Raw genomic sequence first — 17,477 nt, forward strand, 5'->3', positions numbered from 1 at the left:
GTAAAAAAAATTTTAATTCCCATTTATATAAGCGTACATAATTTATTTGCTACTCTATATACACTAATTAACAAGTAACATTAAAACATCTTTTATACTTGTAAGTAAAATTCCTACACCAATAGTTGAAGACAAATATAAATATTTCAATTTTCCATATTCCTTAAAATTAGGATATAATATTAAGCCTATAATTGATGATAAAATAATTTGACCCTTTGTTATTTTTCTAAACAAATTATAAAGCTTATAGGAAAATGTTTTTTTTGTATTATAAAACCAGTTCACATTAATAGGTTGAAAATATTGGGGAATTTTTTCAAAATTTAAAATTTCAATATCTTTATAAATGTTTGAAAGAAATGCTATATCCTTTTTATCTTGTGAATAGTTACTCAAATTTTTTATTTCATTAATACTAGCATAGGAATTTGCAGAATAATCTAATAAAAATGCATCATACATATTAATTTTTGAATCTCTAATAAATTTTAAAAAACTTCCTGTCATATTTTTTCTTAATATATATACCGGTTGAATAAATAATTGGCTATCTGAACTTTCATTTCCTAATTTGGAAGTATAATGTGTATGTGAACTATTTATATTTTTATATACTTGTTTTAAATAATTTATATTATCTTCACTATTTATTTGATCAAGTATAATAGCATAACAATATGTGTGTCTAGCTCCAGAAGTTGAACAAACAGAATCAACATTTATAGAATTTATTTCAACAATACTATTTCGTAATGCATCAGCATATACATGTTTAATATTACTTGAAGATATACGTCTAATTGTTCTTACTTTACTGTTACTATTTACTAGTAAAAAATAATCGATCTTTTCATTTTCTGCTATATATTGCTCCTTTTTTATACTTAATTTTTTTAAAGCATTTATAATTTCTTGTTTTAATGCATCATTAGATATATTTTTTATTTCATCATATTTTATCGAATAAGTATTATATATATTATTAAATTCAAAGGCTATTTGTCTTACGGGTAAACTCTGTTTTGTTTTATTAGTTAATAAGATAACCATATTATTTTTATCTATATAAGTACTAGTAATAGCAGAATTATTTCCCTTTTTTTTAATTTCTATAAAGTTTTTACGATAATTATATGCTCTGTTAAGGTCTTTCAAATTGTGTATATGACTTGGGTAATAGTTAGTTATAAAATTTTGAAAATCTTTAATATTAGCATTATATATATTTGAATAAATTTGATATGCTCCATCAGGTGATAAAATATAAATGGTTGGATATATTTTGACATTAAATGGGACTTTACTATTTATTAATTTTTTATCAGTCAATGAATTTATTCTACCAAATGATATATAATCATGATATTTATCAAAAGCTTCTTCCCATATTTTTGAAAAACCTAATGATAAACTATCAGTATCTGAATAAACTTGTATTATCCAATATTTATTGGAATTTTCAACTAAATCTGTATAATTTTTCCAATTTAAATTTATACTATTTGATTCAATTAATTTTAAAACTTTTCCTCTTGAATTATCATAAGCTTCTTTTAATCGAGAATCAGATAAAGTTTTATAAGCTTTTGTTATATCTCGAAATTTCTGATCACAATCTTTACAATTTTTATTACTATCAGGATGATATATTTTTGATAGATCACGATAACTTTTTTTTATTTTTTGTATACTATCACCTTTTTTGCATTTCAATATTTCATAATAATCAAAACTGTCTCCTTCCTCTAAATATGACTCAATAGAATATTTTTCTTCTAAATATTTAAAAGATATTAACACAAAGAATGATAATATTATACTTATCAAAATAATATTATCACGCATAAATTTTAATTTGTTCTTATATATGTCGGTAACGTTATTATTTCCTTTTCCTTTATTCCCTTTACCCCCCAAATTCTCAGTGCTTTCGCTTGACCCCTGAGGTCCTGTATTTTCATTTATTGATTTGCGCTTCATTTTGTTTATCACCTTTTCAATGTTCACGCATAAATATATGTATATGTATTTGCTTTACGAATTTGACCTATTAAATGAGTACGTATGTGTGTGTGCAATTAAGCCAACTGGTAAACAGTGAAAATAATCAAAGAGCTTAATCTCCTTATTTGCATACCCGCTTATATATAGCTGAAATATTTAATATAATTTGTATGTATATTATTTAAGTAAAAATACTCAAATTATCTTCTACTATATCAGCACAAGCTGGTGTTCACATATAAACGAATATACTCGTTTATGCATTAAAATATACAACATATAAATATCCCTTAAACAAAAAAAAAAAAAATATAAAAAGTGAAAAATTAAAAATCGCAAAATAAAAATTAATAATACTGTTGCTACAATAAAAAAAAAAAAAAAAGGTTACATGTAAAGTGTAACAATACAATGATAGCAAAACATTTTAATGGAGATTATTACAATATCATCAATCAACTAAAAACGCACATGTTATTGCTTATAAAATTTGTGTAAAATCTGGATTTTAATTTATTCCACGCAACATTCCAATCCTATTAATATAATCTTTTATTCATTCATTTTTTTATGCTTTTTTTGAATTATATTTTGTTTGTGCATATTTATTAATTTTGTTTTTTTTTTACATAAAATAAATAGGTGTATTATCACTTGCTACTTATTATTACTCATTGCTTTTTTTTGTGTCACCTTAAAAAAAATAATATGCAGATTGAATAAGAAAATAAGCATATATCGTAAATATATCCTTTATTTTTGTTAAAAAAAAAATTAATATCTCCTTACAAAAATATTTAAAAAATAATATAAAAGCACTTTTTTACTTCGCTTTAAATTTAATATATATATGGATAGAACTTGTTTGTAAAACGAGCTAAAAAATTAAGTTACATTTATTTATTTTTATATGCTATTCCCAATTTTGCAAATTCATCAATATTTTAATATTGATAATATTTACTATTTTTTATTTATTATTTTTTCATTTTATTATTTTTATTTCCTCGTTTGGAAAAGATAAACACATAGGCTTACCATAAGAGGGGAATGCCCATAAATTATTATTATAGCCAAACTTAAAATTGCTAACCATTTTTAATAGATACAAACATGAGGGGAAAAAAAGGTGCCCTTATCAAAAGGTTTAATGACATGGTAAGTTATGCATACATAACAAGTTTACACTTTCCATTTTATTTTACAATTGTGTAACGATGGATTTCAAATAATTTACAATAAATATCTGCATATTTCGTTATATATATTTTTTGCCAATTTATACATCCTTAAGTATTATCCAACACACATAGCTATATATGAATATATATCTGCATATTCAATTTTCTTTACATATTTGTTGCATTCCTCTTTAAGTAGTTTATAGCCATTTCATTTATTATTTAAACTATTTCCATTTTTTATTTCTATATCAGACATACTTTGTGGCAGTTAAGGTTTGCGATTATATCATAAGGCCCTTTTTGTGCTATGGCTTTACACCACTGATATTTGGATACGGGCTTTATCACAACAATGAATTTACAGCGAACCCTTTTAAATTCATACCAAAAATATTAATAGGATAATGTATGAACAATTTTTCTAGCCATTCTTTGGGCCTATATAAACAATAGGCATCACACACACACACACATATATATATGTATCATGTGGATATATTAAAAAGTATTTGCTCAAACATATCATATTATGCAACTATTTGAAAATTACAAGTTGTATTATATGCTATTAGTTTTGTATTTTTTTGTGTATTACTCATATTTTAAATTAAATTTATAACACCAATTAATATTAATAATTTTTTTGTTTGTATTCAACTTTTAACATAATTAACGAAACCTTTTTATTAATTTTAAATTTTATATTAAATATTTTTGAATAAAAAAATATGCAAAATACAAAGTTCAATACCATATTCTCTCTTAATAATATAGAGAGAAAAATCCCGCTGCCCGATTTTTTTTTATCACATTATAAAAAGTAATTTCAACCATTTCAACCATTTCAACCGTTTCAGCAATTTCAACAAATTCAAAAAATATACTTACGACATTTTTAATAATTTACAACTTTGAAATATCGAAAGGTAAATTATTATTATTTGCTATAGCCATAAGAAAAAATATGTATATTATATGAATTATGAGAAATATGAAAAGGACCTTTAAAAGCTTATGGATATTTTTAAGTTATATGTGCATAAATGTAACATATATAAATTCTGTACATATAAGAAAATGCACCACATATTCATAAGATAATTAAATATTCCCATCATTTTGTTTATTTTAACTCTACATGTTATTTAGATTAAATGATAAAAAGATTGCTTATCGTCCAATTGTCTCTACACATATTGCTACTTTGCAATACGAACAAAATAAAAAATGGAAAAAGTAGCTTGAAAATAACAGGGTATAAACCTAAAGGACTAAGAATAAAAACGAACAGAAAAATGTACATCGGAATTGCTAACAGAATAAATATTAAAAAATGTAAAAAGCAACGAACATATTTGAATAATGAAATATTTATTTTTGATTTTAGTAGAAAACTTATAAACTATAATCTTGCTTTCGAATTACAAAACTTTTTACATCAATCCAAAATTATGTTACAACATGAAAACAGTTTAAATGCATTTGAATTAGACAAATTTAAAAATTTTAAAAATAAACTTGAAAAGTATGATTTTTGTTTTATACTTCAACATCCCCCATGCTATACATTAGGAAGTTCCGCAAATCCAAAAGACATACTTTTAAATGAAGCAAATTATTATATTGAAGATTTAGGAAATATATATAAAAACTCTTATTTATATACAATTCAAAATTTTACTAACAAATATAAAAATATTAAAGATGAAATAGATCAATCTGAAAACTATGATGAAAAAAAAGATTATTTCCAAAGTTTTGAAAAATATATAAATGATCAAAATAAAATACCTATATATCGTATCAACAGAGGTGGTAAAGCAACATTTCATGGACCAGGCCAATTAGTTTTATATTTTATATTTAATTTAAAAAATTATCCTTCTAATTATGCTGAAAGATATATTAACCTTGACAAAGAAAATTATAACACTCCAGACAAAAAATATGCAACACATAACAACAATGATTATCCATTAGTCACTGAGATTAATCCTTTAGTACATGTAGAACACTTATTTGATCTACATAAAACAATAATGAATTTCCAACAAGTTGGCATAGATATTATGAACAAATTTTCAATCAAAACACACACAAAAGATGATTCAATTGGCGTTTTTTATAATGAAAAAAAACTTATATCAATTGGTCTTAAAATTAGAAAGTATATATCTATGCATGGTATGTCATTAAATTTTAATGTTAATATAAATTTTTTGAAATATCTATTATCATGTGGTATGGATCATACCAATTATATTTCACTACAAGAAATAGACAAAATAATCAAAAAGAGGAACATTGGAAAAAGTCAAATAGCTATACATAATTCATTGTTAAATGAATTAACAGCTAACTGTATACAGTCACTAAAAAAAAATTTTAATGCCAAAGTAAAAATAACCAATAATATCGAGGATATATTTGCTTAATCTAATATTTTTAGTTTTTCCATTTTTTAAAAAATGTATTAAGCAAAAAATATGAATTTTTAGAAAAGCTATTTTTTAAGACAGCTGGTTAAACACAATATATATATATAACCATTTAGCTCAGTTTCAATGATTTTTCTTTCAATTAATTTTCATGAATGCACATTTTGATTAATTATTACTTCATAATATTACTATAGCTATTCAAAAAAATTGCATAAATATATATGCACACACTATAACCCCTTTAATTGAAAATATAGTTCACAATTTATGACCAAACATGGTTAATTATTGAAATAAAAATATAAGTATATTTAGTATGCACATGTAATAATTATTTTTTTTTCTAGCTAAAAAGCTTTATAAGGTGTATGTAAATTTTTAATTTTGTATGAATTGTTCAGGCATATATTTGTATTTCACAGCTATATTCATAATTTATTATATCTAAATAAAATTAAGGCAACCCATGAACATATAATAAAATATCTATTAAGTATTATAATGTTTTAGGTAGCTAACTTTGTGTGCGTTTTTTTTTTAACAAGCCAACAACATCATTAATATAATATATTTTTCAAATATGTGTATATATACATATATTATTTTTTTTTAATATGTACAAGCGATATATACTCAATTTTTATTTTTAATTAAAATTTTATTATAATATGTTGTATTATTTATTTGGCTTATTTATTAATTTATTTATTTTATCCTTCTTTTAATATTTATAGGAAAAATATTGTATCGCCACACATTTATTTCCAATATTTTGTGTTAATATTATTATTTATTTGTTGTCTTATTTTAAATTAACTTTTCCAACTTATTCCATTTTTTAAATATTTAATTTCTCAATAATTTATGTAAATATATTTTTATATTGTTTAAAATACTACACCCTCCACCAAAAAGTACATATTATAAACAAATATTTAAACAGATTTATTTGTGTCTATAAAAAAAATATATATATAAATTTTACCTTTTCAGTGATTTTATATCACCATTTTATTTGTTTTACCATATTTTGTTTTGTTTTTTTTTTAACCAATATTATAACTGGTATAATTGTACTAAATTATTATATCTTTATTTACTAAAAAAAAAATTGTCTAAAAAATGACATCTCAAATGGAAAACGCAACTCCATCTAACGTACCATATACGTTTGAACATTCGAAAAATCTCGGGAACAAAATTCTCAAGCCAATACGCCAAGAAAAAGTCGTTAAAGTACCTGTAACTAAGTATGTAGAAAAACTCATAGAAAGAGAGGAAGTCAAATATGTAAATAAATATGTTGATGTTATAAAACCAATAATTACATACAAAACAAAGCACATACCCAAGCATATATATTTAGATAAAATAAAGTATGAGCCTAAATTAATAGAAAAAGAAAAAATTATCCATATCCCAAAAATCGAATACAGAAATAAAATTGTAGAAATACCAGTATATATCCACAAAGAAAATATAATAGAAAAAAAAGTTCCAATAATTATCGAGCATGTTATACCAGTTCTTAAAGTTAATAAAATTGAAAAAGAGATTTTAACTGATATGATACATATTCCAGAAATTTGCAATATGCCAAAAAATGAAGATATTATCAGAAATGAAGTTTCGTCAAATAAATCAGTAGAAGAAAATAAAACTTCTGTAGTAGGTATAACAAAAGAAGACACAGATATTTACAACAAAGAAACATATAGAAACGTAGATTCAATTGAAGAACCAGCTGCTATTAATGAGCAAAAGGAAATATCCAATTACGAAAAGGAAAAAATAAAAAGAGATGATGGAAGCAATCGTTCTGTCAGTAAATCACCATCTAGCGAAGGTTCTTATAAAGTGACAATTGAACACAAAAATGAAACCATGTATAATGATGAAACAAATGAAGATGCTCATTATGATGAAATTCCAGAAAATACCTCCAATATGATGAATAATGTAAATAATTTAAATGAAAATTATTATGATGTAAATGAAAATCGTAGAAATCAAAACATATCTCATCTTAGTATACACTTACCTATAAGTCAAAAAGTATCTCATGAATCTGCTGAACAAGCTTATACAAATATTTCTCACAATAATAACAAAAATAGCTATGTTCCCTCTTTAAATCATTTAATAAAAAATGATCAATATATTAACTATAATAATATGGATAATAGATATTCTGAGAGAAACATGAATGATTTAATAAATAATCAGTATGTTCAAGAATCATTCACAGGCTCAAGAAGAAATATACCATCATATGCAAATGAAAACATGTCACAACAATATCATGAAAATTTAAAGAATTACATTGAAATAGATCAACAAAAAATACATATTCCATCAAATATGAACATTTCTTGCGAAAATTATTCTGTATCACAGAAAGTTTGCAATAATACTAGTCAATATGATGTAGACAAAAAAAGTTTCACTCCTTATTATGCTAATAGTAATGGTCAGGCATTTGTATCTGTACGTCCAGCAACAATCCTAGAATATTCCCCAAAACCAAGAAAATTCAAATCTAAATTTTGCAATATAATGAATAAATGTTGTGGTGGTGAATAATCATATAGTAAGTAAATAAATAACCATATGAATGTATGCATATAGAATATGTATTTATTTATCCATGCTTAAATAATGTCTTTGTTTTTGTTTGATAACCTTAATATTTTTTTCTATGTGTTTTTTTTGGTATTTTTTTGGGTATTTTTTTATTCGAATCACAAACAAAATTTAAATAAAAATATTATACATATTATATAGATTATAAAAAATTAAAACATTATATATAAAACAAAAAGAGGTAGCTGTATGTATGTACATATGCTACGAATAAATCTTAAAATAGCATAACTTGATAAAAAAAAAAAATAAGACTAATTAATTAGATCAAAGAATAAATATATAGATTAAAACAGTGCAAAATGGATTATAACAAATGATTAACCATGTCAACTTTGTAATGTATATACTTTTGTCTATATAAGGACTATTATGTACTATAGGAAGGGAAGCATGACTATTAATTTTTTTGAATACTTAATGGGCAATCTTCCTTGAAATATGTAATAGAACTTTGCAAGTTGCTATTCCATGTTAGAGACTTTTTATAAGTCTTTTTATCTAAAAAACGTAAAAAAATAAAAAGTTGTAAATATTTTGCATCATGAAGAAAAAAAAATGTGTGCAATGTTCTTGAAACGATTTAATGTTTTTCAATTTATTTATATAGATCATTATGTAATTATATTTTTTCTTTTATTATACTTGATTTTAAAGAGCTTCTTGAGCTTTGCATATGTAACAGTTTGAAAGGTTTTTCGGTACTTCCTTGAATTTCTTCAAATTTTTTATTAGCTTCATTTAATTTATTGAATTTATCTATATTACAATCTTTATTTATATGCTTATTTTCATGTGGATTATCTAGCATATTATCTTCATCTGAAAATACATCTTGGTAATCGTTAGAAAATCCTGAATCATTAATTTGATCACATGTTTGTAGGAAGTCATCGTTATTTTCTTCGGTCTGAAATGCATATTCATTTTCATCTACAAGGGAAAGTGAAAATAAAAAAATAATAAATGCATCCCCATTTTTTGTAACAAATAACTGTGAGTATTATTTCTGTCTATATTTCGATCGAGGGACTTACATATTTTTGAGGTGCGCAAAGAATCCACAGTGGATTGGCTATATCGTTAAAAAAAGCAAATTAATGAATAAGGAAATAAATTACAACACATTTATGCACATATAAATATGATGAATATCCATAAATTTTACACTTTGAACGTACTTTAAACCGGTAGATGAAGTGAGCGAAAGCTTTGACTGATATTTAAAACAAACAAACTTCTTTACTTTATCAATTATTTTATTTTTTTGATTAATTTTTTTAGTTATTAATTTATCAATGTAATCAAATTCATATGCATATTTTTCTCTTAAAAATGTAAATAATTTATAATATGTAGATAAATCAAATATTTTATCTTTTATATCATTTTCAAAATTGTGACTATATAAAATAGATTTCATAGCTATAATTAATTTACTATCATATGTATAAGCTTCATGTGGTTGTGCTCCTTTTTCAGCTATATAAATTATTTTTTTTGCTTTTTTTTGTTTATATGCTAAATATAATGAATGAGCAGGATGGACAACGCTATCACTTTTAGAGATTATGTAAATCGTTGGAATTGTTATGTCTTCAATAAAAAATACTGGACATACATTATTTATATCATAATTAAACTTTTTTTTTATTTTTCTTCTTGTGAAATATAAACAAATATTTTTAAAAATTATTTCATTCTTTTTTTTCGCACACAAATTAAATGTGGTTTTGTACAATTCAATTAGGGACACAAAAGGGGATTCCAAAATCTGGCAAGTTGAAAAAAAAGTAAACAAAATAGTATGAATAATATATGAGTAAAAAATTAACTTTTTATATGTTCTCATTACCAACATCTTTATATTTTGATCTAAAGCAGCTGTTATTATAGAACTAGCTGCTCCAGAATGTTTTCCCCAAAGAATAAAATTTTTTATTTTTTCTACATTTCTTAAATGGTTTAAAATTAAATATAAATCTTGAGTTTCATTCCAACCTTTCGTTGAATAATATCCATCTGATAATCCACAACCTGCACAATCAAATGAAAAAATCGAACACTCACAAACTAAAAGAATATGTAATATATCTAAAACTTCTAATTGACAACTACTAGTAGAATGTGTGTATATAACACAAGGAGTATTTTCACTATAATTAAATGGAGTAAAAAAACAACATCTTAATTTTTCTCCTCTTCGATTTTTTATTATTATATCCCTTCTATAATAGTTTTTATCATAAAACTGCAAAAAAATCGGACCTAAAAATCCTTCATCATATTTATCTCTTGGATACCTTAAAAAAAACATAAGCAATTCGTACAAGTGAAACATATCCCTAGTTCATTCAAAAATTTGCCAACTTAGCAAAAGTATTTTCAATATTTCATAAATTCTTCTTTAAATAAATCACGTTATACAAATGAAAAGCAAAATGTACGTTGCAAACTTGCAAAAGAAACTTATCTTTCTGTTTTATTTTTAAATTTTTAGAGAAATATCATCCTATCACCTACTATATTTGTCAAGTTCAATATTTTTAACCAAAAAAAAAAGTTTTACATTTTATATACTCCTATTCATTTTAATTTTTTTTTTCAAAAATAATTAATATCCATATTTATGGAATAAAATATATGCACATATTTATGACTACATAGGATTATATACTTTTCCCTTTTGTAAATAAATATAATATTATTATTAAAAAAAAAAAAAAAGACATGCCGAATGATAAATATACCCGTAAAATGTATAAGCATAATAAATAAAAAATTTTATAAATATATTATTTTCTTTTTAAATAAAAAAATATATCAATTAAGTTTGAAGTTCGCCGGAGTTAATAATGTAAATATAATGAAAGTGTAATGAAAATATAATGAAAGTGTAATGAAAATATAATGAAAATGTAATGTAAATATAATGAAAATGTAATGAAAATGTAATGAAAATGTAATGAAAATGTAATGAAAATGTAATGAAAATGTAATGAAAATATAATTAAAATGACAAAAAAAATAAAGCAGCTTGAACTAATGTTCTATATTTATATCTATATGCAAATATCCTCTGTTTTGTTTATTTCAAAAATGTCAAACAAGTATATCCACATACGTCGACGAATATATGAATAAATGTTACTTTGCCATTTCACTGATTTCCTCATATTTGGGCCAGATTAAGGCTTGTAGTTCATTGGCATATTTAAAGTATATCGTCGTTGGAGCGTTGTATAATCGACAGTTATCAAACATCCTCTTCAGCTCAATACCAAAGTCTTCCTTCGTTTTATACTCCCCCTGCAAAATACGGAAAGAAATGTAAAGTGAAAATGTAGAGTGAAAAATGTAAAGTGGATAGTGAAAGCACGTGGCGTAAACTTACATGGCGGGCCTTCCTTCGCATAGTCAAAATATCAGTGGGCTCTTTGATGATGTCATAATAATCTGGGGCTTCAGAAAGACTGACAGGTTTTAAAAATGGCCAAGCAGATTGTTGTTTTTCCAAATAATCAAGAACATTTATAATTTGATCCTTTAATTGAATTTCTTTATGATGAGTTTTTTTTGCTGTCATATCTCTATGTTCTTTTTTCCAACCAATTTCTAATAAACCTGGTATATTACTAGGATGTAAATTACCTCCTTTATTTTCAGTAAAATAATTTAATCCTTTAAATATAATTTGAGGTTTTATAAAATGTATAGCTTTTTTTACAGTTTTTTTTTGTTCATATAACATTTCAGATAATCTTAAATAATTTATATTTGGAAAAATATAACATTCCATTAATGTACCTCCATCATAATCTTTTATATATCCAAACCATCTTTCCTTGGGCATCGAAATCTTTTGTGAAAATCCTTGCTTTCTAAAGTACCCTATAGCAAAGTTATCTAAGAAAGGAAGAACATAAAAAAGGGTATTCATTGTTAAGTCAGTCAATGTAAATAAAAATGAACTTATACAAACTCGTAAACATAATAAACTGACAAAGAGTTGGATTACTAATTACCTGCATATGTTAGAAAATATTCGATTCCAAATTTTTTGACATGCTCTTTTAAATGATTCATAAGACGAGTACCATATCCTTTTACTTGCTCTGTTGATGTAACTGCTAAAAATGCAATTTCAGCAAATTTTTGTTCGAAATATGGTCTAAAACATACACCACCAATTACTGTATTTTTTTTTAATAAACAAAATGTATAATGGTTTCTATCAAATACAAGTCTAACAATATATTCTCTAGGCATTTTAGGTAGTTGTCTTGAAAATATATTTTTTAATGTTATTAATTTAATTAAATGATCTGGTTCTCTATCATTTGTTATGCACTCAAAAGTGATAATTCCCATGTTCTCTTCTTTTGCTCCTCCTGCATCTCGATGCAAATATCCTAACCCAGTTTCGGATGGAAGTAAGGACTGTTTTGAAAAAAAAATAAAATAAAATAAAATATACATGTATAATATATGTAATACAAAATGAGATATGCAATGCCTATTGGCAAAAGACGTACCTGCAACTTGTCGCTCTGCTTCGTTGCATTCAAAAAGAGCATCAATGCAACATTAATAGGAAGATCAGATTCCAAACAAAGGTGAATAAAGAAATATTTTATTTTTTTTTTCACTGCTGTTTTTTTTAAATCTTCAATTATACTATCATAATTACATAATAAAACAGTATGTAAAAAATCTCGTGAAAAACATTTGCTTATAACATTTCCACTTGATTGTTCTTTCTTTAAAAAGGATTTCCATTTTGAATATATAGTTTCATAATTTGGATCATAAATTAATCCAGGATTATTTAATCTTGTATTTACAGGCATTAATTGTTGTAAATTTATTATAGAGCAAATACTTTTTGTTATTTCACCTAATATATAATTATTTTCATTATCTTTCATTTCTTGTTTCAAATTATTCATACATTTATCTGTACTAGTCATATTAAAATCCTTTTTTTCTTCATCATCCATTTGATTATCTTTCGAAACAGAATTTATTCCATTATTTTCATTTTCAATTTTTATTTTTTTTTTTTTTCGTATCATACTATCATCATCTTCATCTTCTTTATCACTTCCCTTTCCATCAACCTCATCGGCATTTCTTTTATTTTTATTATTTTCCTCAGTTTCATTAATTTGGTCGGGATTTTCAACTAACCCATCCTGTTCTTCTTTTCCATTTTTATCTGGGGTCAATGAATTTATTTCTCTACCCTCACCAGTAATTCCATTTTTTAAAACACTATGAACATTTTCATCTTCCTCTATTTCTTCTTTTTCTTTATATCCCAAATCTTCGGTATTATAAAAATCAGTTAAATATTCATGTAATGAATTATTAACAATATAATAAATTATATTAAATATTTTATCATCATTCGATAATTTCGAAGAATATTTTCCATTTACAAAATATGGACTTAAATCTATTCCATCAACATTTTTTAAATCTACATTATCATTAAATTTTAAATTTTCAATACGTATATTTTTTATACTATTTTTACTTCCCCCTTCAACATTATTTATATTTTTATTACTTAAATTTTTACCATTATTTTTTTTTCCATTTTCATTACTTTCATTATTATTTACACCTTTTATTCCATTATCTTTATTACTTTTCTCTTTATCAATAGAAATTGACAAACTTTTTTTACTTAAGTTTGGATCAACATTATTTGGAATCCCACTATTATTATAAGATGGATTACCTAAAATACCAAGAATACTACTAGAAGGGTTTCCCATATTTATATCGTTAGTAACTCCATTCATTTGAGGGTTTAACATAAAGTTATTAGCCATATTAGGCATGTTGTTATTTATTATACTTCCTATATTATTATATGGTGTCATCATATTAAAATTATGAGAATTCATAGGAAAATTCATAGGATTAAAATTATTCATATTTTTCATTATTAATAAATTATTATTATTCATACGATTTATATGACTAGCCATCATTTGATTATACATATTTGGATTATTTCCAATATTGCTGTTCATATTATTTATATCCATTCCATCTGGTTTTATAAAATCTTTTTTACCATCATTTAAAATTCCACTATTATTTATATTATCATTTTGATATTCTTCCTCATTTTCTTTACCCATTATTCCATTTGGTGTTTTACCTCCTTCATTTATTTTATTTCCTCTATATCCTTTTCCTGATATATTTAAATTTATATTTTTTTGATTCATCATTAAATTTTTATTCATATTAAAAGAAGTGCTAATATTGTTATTAATATAATTTCCGTTTATCATTATTTTGTCATCTCCTTGAAATGTATCATATTTTATATTATTCCCACCTAAATTTCCAATCATATTATTTGGCATATTCCCAATTATATTATCATGCTTTGTATTTATTTCTATTTTATTTTTTATTTGTTCGTTATACATTTGTTTTGATAAATTATTTATTTCACCATTTGTATTAACATTTTCTTCTTCTTCTATATTATTTTCATTTTTTCCTTCATCCTCTTCTTCATCATTTTCACACTTTTTTTTATCTTCCCATCCATCCCCTCCATTTCCATCTTCTCCTCCATTTCCATTTTCTCCTCCTCCACTTCCAGCATTTCCACATCCTTCACTCCCACTTCCTTCATTTCCATTTTCACTATTCCCACTCCCTTCATTAACATTCTCCCCATTTTCACTGCCTCCATTTTCATTTTCAACACTACTACACATTCGAATTGCCTCATTATATCTCAACAATGGTTGTCCATTCTTTTCAGACTGCCTTTTGTTTAATATGGGGAAATATGTATTCCCTTCAAGGGGAATACTACTATCACCTGTTTGACTACCCTTATCAGGTTTATAATTTTTATCATGTGTTACTTCACACTTGTTATTAAATTTTGCATCGTTCAATGGATTTATAAACTGATTATTTATAGATACTGTATTTAGGTTGTCTTGTATGTACATATATAATGGGTGTACATTTTGTTTGATCGAATTTGTTTGGAAATTTTCAAAATTTGTATCATTTTCTTTCACATTTTTAACATAATTCAATAAGTCTGTTCTCTCTTTATATACCTTATCAACTATATCATTTATTTCTGTATATTTATTATGAATATTTCCAATAACTTGTATCAAATCTAAGTAATTGTAAATATTCCCATTGGTTAAAAGACTATGATAAAAGGAAAACCTACTGTTTTCACTGACTACAATACATTCCATTTTGTTTTTCCTCCGTTATATTTTTTCATAATGAAATAAAAAAAAATAAAAATAAAATAGTATGATATTTTTGTATATTTGGGAAGGCCCAAATTTATTAATAAGATTAAAAATTTATTTTTTTTTTAATTTTTATTTCAAAAAAATATATATAAAACAAACATATTTTTTAAAAATTTACATCCATCAATTTTCCATTTATTATTTTTTTCTTCTTTATGAAAACAACTCTTAAAAAGGGAAGAAAATATATCAATTTTATTTGAAACATAATATGAAAACTTAATAAAACTTTATTGTAAACAGGGGGAAAAAAAAGCCATGCATATCAAATATATATATATATATATATATATATGGCATGGTATGCATTTAAATATTTTTTTAATACTATTTTTCCAAAATATATAACTAAATTTTTTAAAGAAATATATATTTATCATATAAAACAAGTTAAAATAATTATTTTCTTATTTTATTTTTATATATTTATAAATGGAAAATTTTATTTTTTTTTCTTTCCTACCATTTTAAAGTACCATTTTAAAATAAACAAAATATATTTCTTTTATTTATCTTCTGTTATTATTATATCCTTTCCTTATATTCACCTTAATCCTCTTATTTTTTTACATTTTATATTTTTACCTAATCAATTTTTTACTAGTAAAAAAATACTTGATCATTGGCAAAGTGGGGTGGTATTCGGCGCATCCATACTTCCTTTAAAATGTTTTAACAACAGAACAGACAATGTATATGTTTTGTAATACTCATATGTATTATACCTACCACTACAACGATTGTTGTAAATTCATTTTTACTCTTTCATCTTATAACTACTTAATGAAAAACTACACAAATCGGTGAACACACATTTTCATGTATCAATAATCCATTACTCCCATCAAATCATTTCTATTCATTCTTAAGATGGTTAATTATATCTATAATACGAAAAAACCTGTTCCATCTCAATGTTTGCACTAGAACAAACTAAAATAAAGTGAAGTAAATAACTGCACAATGATGTAGTAGTAAAGTAGCGATACTGCTCGACCAATATATACAAGCAAATTCGCATGGATATACAATTTTTCTTATTTTTATTTTTTATTTCTTTGGGGTGATAATAAATTTCGGCACCTCCATGTCTTTTGATGAAACCCACATTTGAAAATCATTAAGCATAACTTTTTTAAATTACAATTTTTTTTAAGTTAAACTTTTTCAACATTTTTACGGTTTCAAAATATCCCTACTCACCCAGACTAAAATTAAGAGAACACCATTTATACAACAAAAAATAAAACATCCTTATTTTACATAAACTTATATAAATATTACATCCATATTATTCTTTCATTTTTTATTTCCATTTATATTAAAAAAGTAAAATCGGCGTAAAAATATTCAGATCATATTGTTTATATAACATATAACTATTTTTTCAAATATATAATTTTATATTTACCATGATAAAATATGATGAATAAAAAATATTACCATTTATTACATATAATGTACAAAAGAAGTAACATAAATAGTGTAGTTATATATTTGCTTATTTACTACTTAAAAAATATACCTGCTTATAATTCCCCATTGCATATGTTACAATGTATTGTACGTACAACATACACATAAATATCTTATTTTGGATTACACACTATGAAAAAATTATTTTTTTTTTTTAATATTAATATGGTTTCTATATTTTGCATGTGCAATCCAATTTTAAATATAAAATAAATAAAAAATTTGAAACCCCATGCAACTACCACTACTACTCTACCACTACTACTATACTACTACTACTCTACTACTGCTACTCTACTACTAAGCATGGATAAACAAATGAATTTATATTTGCATCGTTAGTACATAATTAAGATATATAATATGTATGCACGTATGTATTTATACATATGTTGGGCCTATATATT

At 23.8% G+C, this 17,477-nt stretch overlaps 6 protein-coding genes across 6 annotated transcripts; 3 read left to right on the plus strand and 3 right to left on the minus strand.

Annotated features, from left to right (window-relative positions):
* Positions 1–63: 63 nt before the first annotated feature.
* PVVCY_0700670 (DnaJ protein, putative) lies at positions 64–1,983 on the minus strand (the record flags this gene model as incomplete). The annotated part of the gene is made up of 1 exon (XM_008627980.2): positions 64–1,983. The coding sequence occupies one exon, from the start codon at positions 1,981–1,983 to the stop codon at positions 64–66; it is 1,920 nt and encodes a 639-aa protein (XP_008626202.2).
* A 1,137-nt stretch (positions 1,984–3,120) lies between these two features.
* PVVCY_0700680 (conserved Plasmodium protein, unknown function) lies at positions 3,121–3,596 on the plus strand (the record flags this gene model as incomplete). Its single annotated transcript, XM_037634164.1, has 2 exons — positions 3,121–3,165; positions 3,444–3,596. 2 exons carry the CDS (start codon positions 3,121–3,123, stop codon positions 3,594–3,596), a joined length of 198 nt encoding a protein of 65 aa, XP_037490306.1.
* Positions 3,597–4,486: 890 nt separating this feature from the next.
* On the plus strand, positions 4,487–5,626 carry PVVCY_0700690 (lipoate-protein ligase B, putative; the record flags this gene model as incomplete). The annotated part of the gene is made up of 1 exon (XM_008627979.2): positions 4,487–5,626. The coding sequence occupies one exon, from the start codon at positions 4,487–4,489 to the stop codon at positions 5,624–5,626; it is 1,140 nt and encodes a 379-aa protein (XP_008626201.2).
* A 1,128-nt stretch (positions 5,627–6,754) lies between these two features.
* Positions 6,755–8,215, plus strand: PVVCY_0700700 (inner membrane complex protein 1i, putative; the record flags this gene model as incomplete). The annotated part of the gene is made up of 1 exon (XM_008627978.2): positions 6,755–8,215. One exon carries the CDS (start codon positions 6,755–6,757, stop codon positions 8,213–8,215), a length of 1,461 nt encoding a protein of 486 aa, XP_008626200.2.
* Positions 8,216–8,675: 460 nt separating this feature from the next.
* On the minus strand, positions 8,676–10,592 carry PVVCY_0700710 (alpha/beta hydrolase, putative; the record flags this gene model as incomplete). Its single annotated transcript, XM_008627977.2, has 5 exons — positions 8,676–8,776; positions 8,921–9,208; positions 9,313–9,350; positions 9,457–10,049; positions 10,131–10,592. The coding sequence occupies 5 exons, from the start codon at positions 10,590–10,592 to the stop codon at positions 8,676–8,678; spliced, it is 1,482 nt and encodes a 493-aa protein (XP_008626199.2).
* Positions 10,593–11,422: 830 nt separating this feature from the next.
* Positions 11,423–15,531, minus strand: PVVCY_0700720 (histone acetyltransferase GCN5, putative; the record flags this gene model as incomplete). The annotated part of the gene is made up of 4 exons (XM_008627976.2): positions 11,423–11,584; positions 11,670–12,181; positions 12,301–12,715; positions 12,811–15,531. 4 exons carry the CDS (start codon positions 15,529–15,531, stop codon positions 11,423–11,425), a joined length of 3,810 nt encoding a protein of 1,269 aa, XP_008626198.2.
* Between the last annotated feature and the right edge of the window lie 1,946 nt (positions 15,532–17,477).

This window comes from Plasmodium vinckei (assembly GCF_900681995.1).
Source record: "Plasmodium vinckei vinckei genome assembly, chromosome: PVVCY_07".
NCBI classification, from domain to species: Eukaryota; Apicomplexa; class Aconoidasida; order Haemosporida; family Plasmodiidae; genus Plasmodium; species Plasmodium vinckei.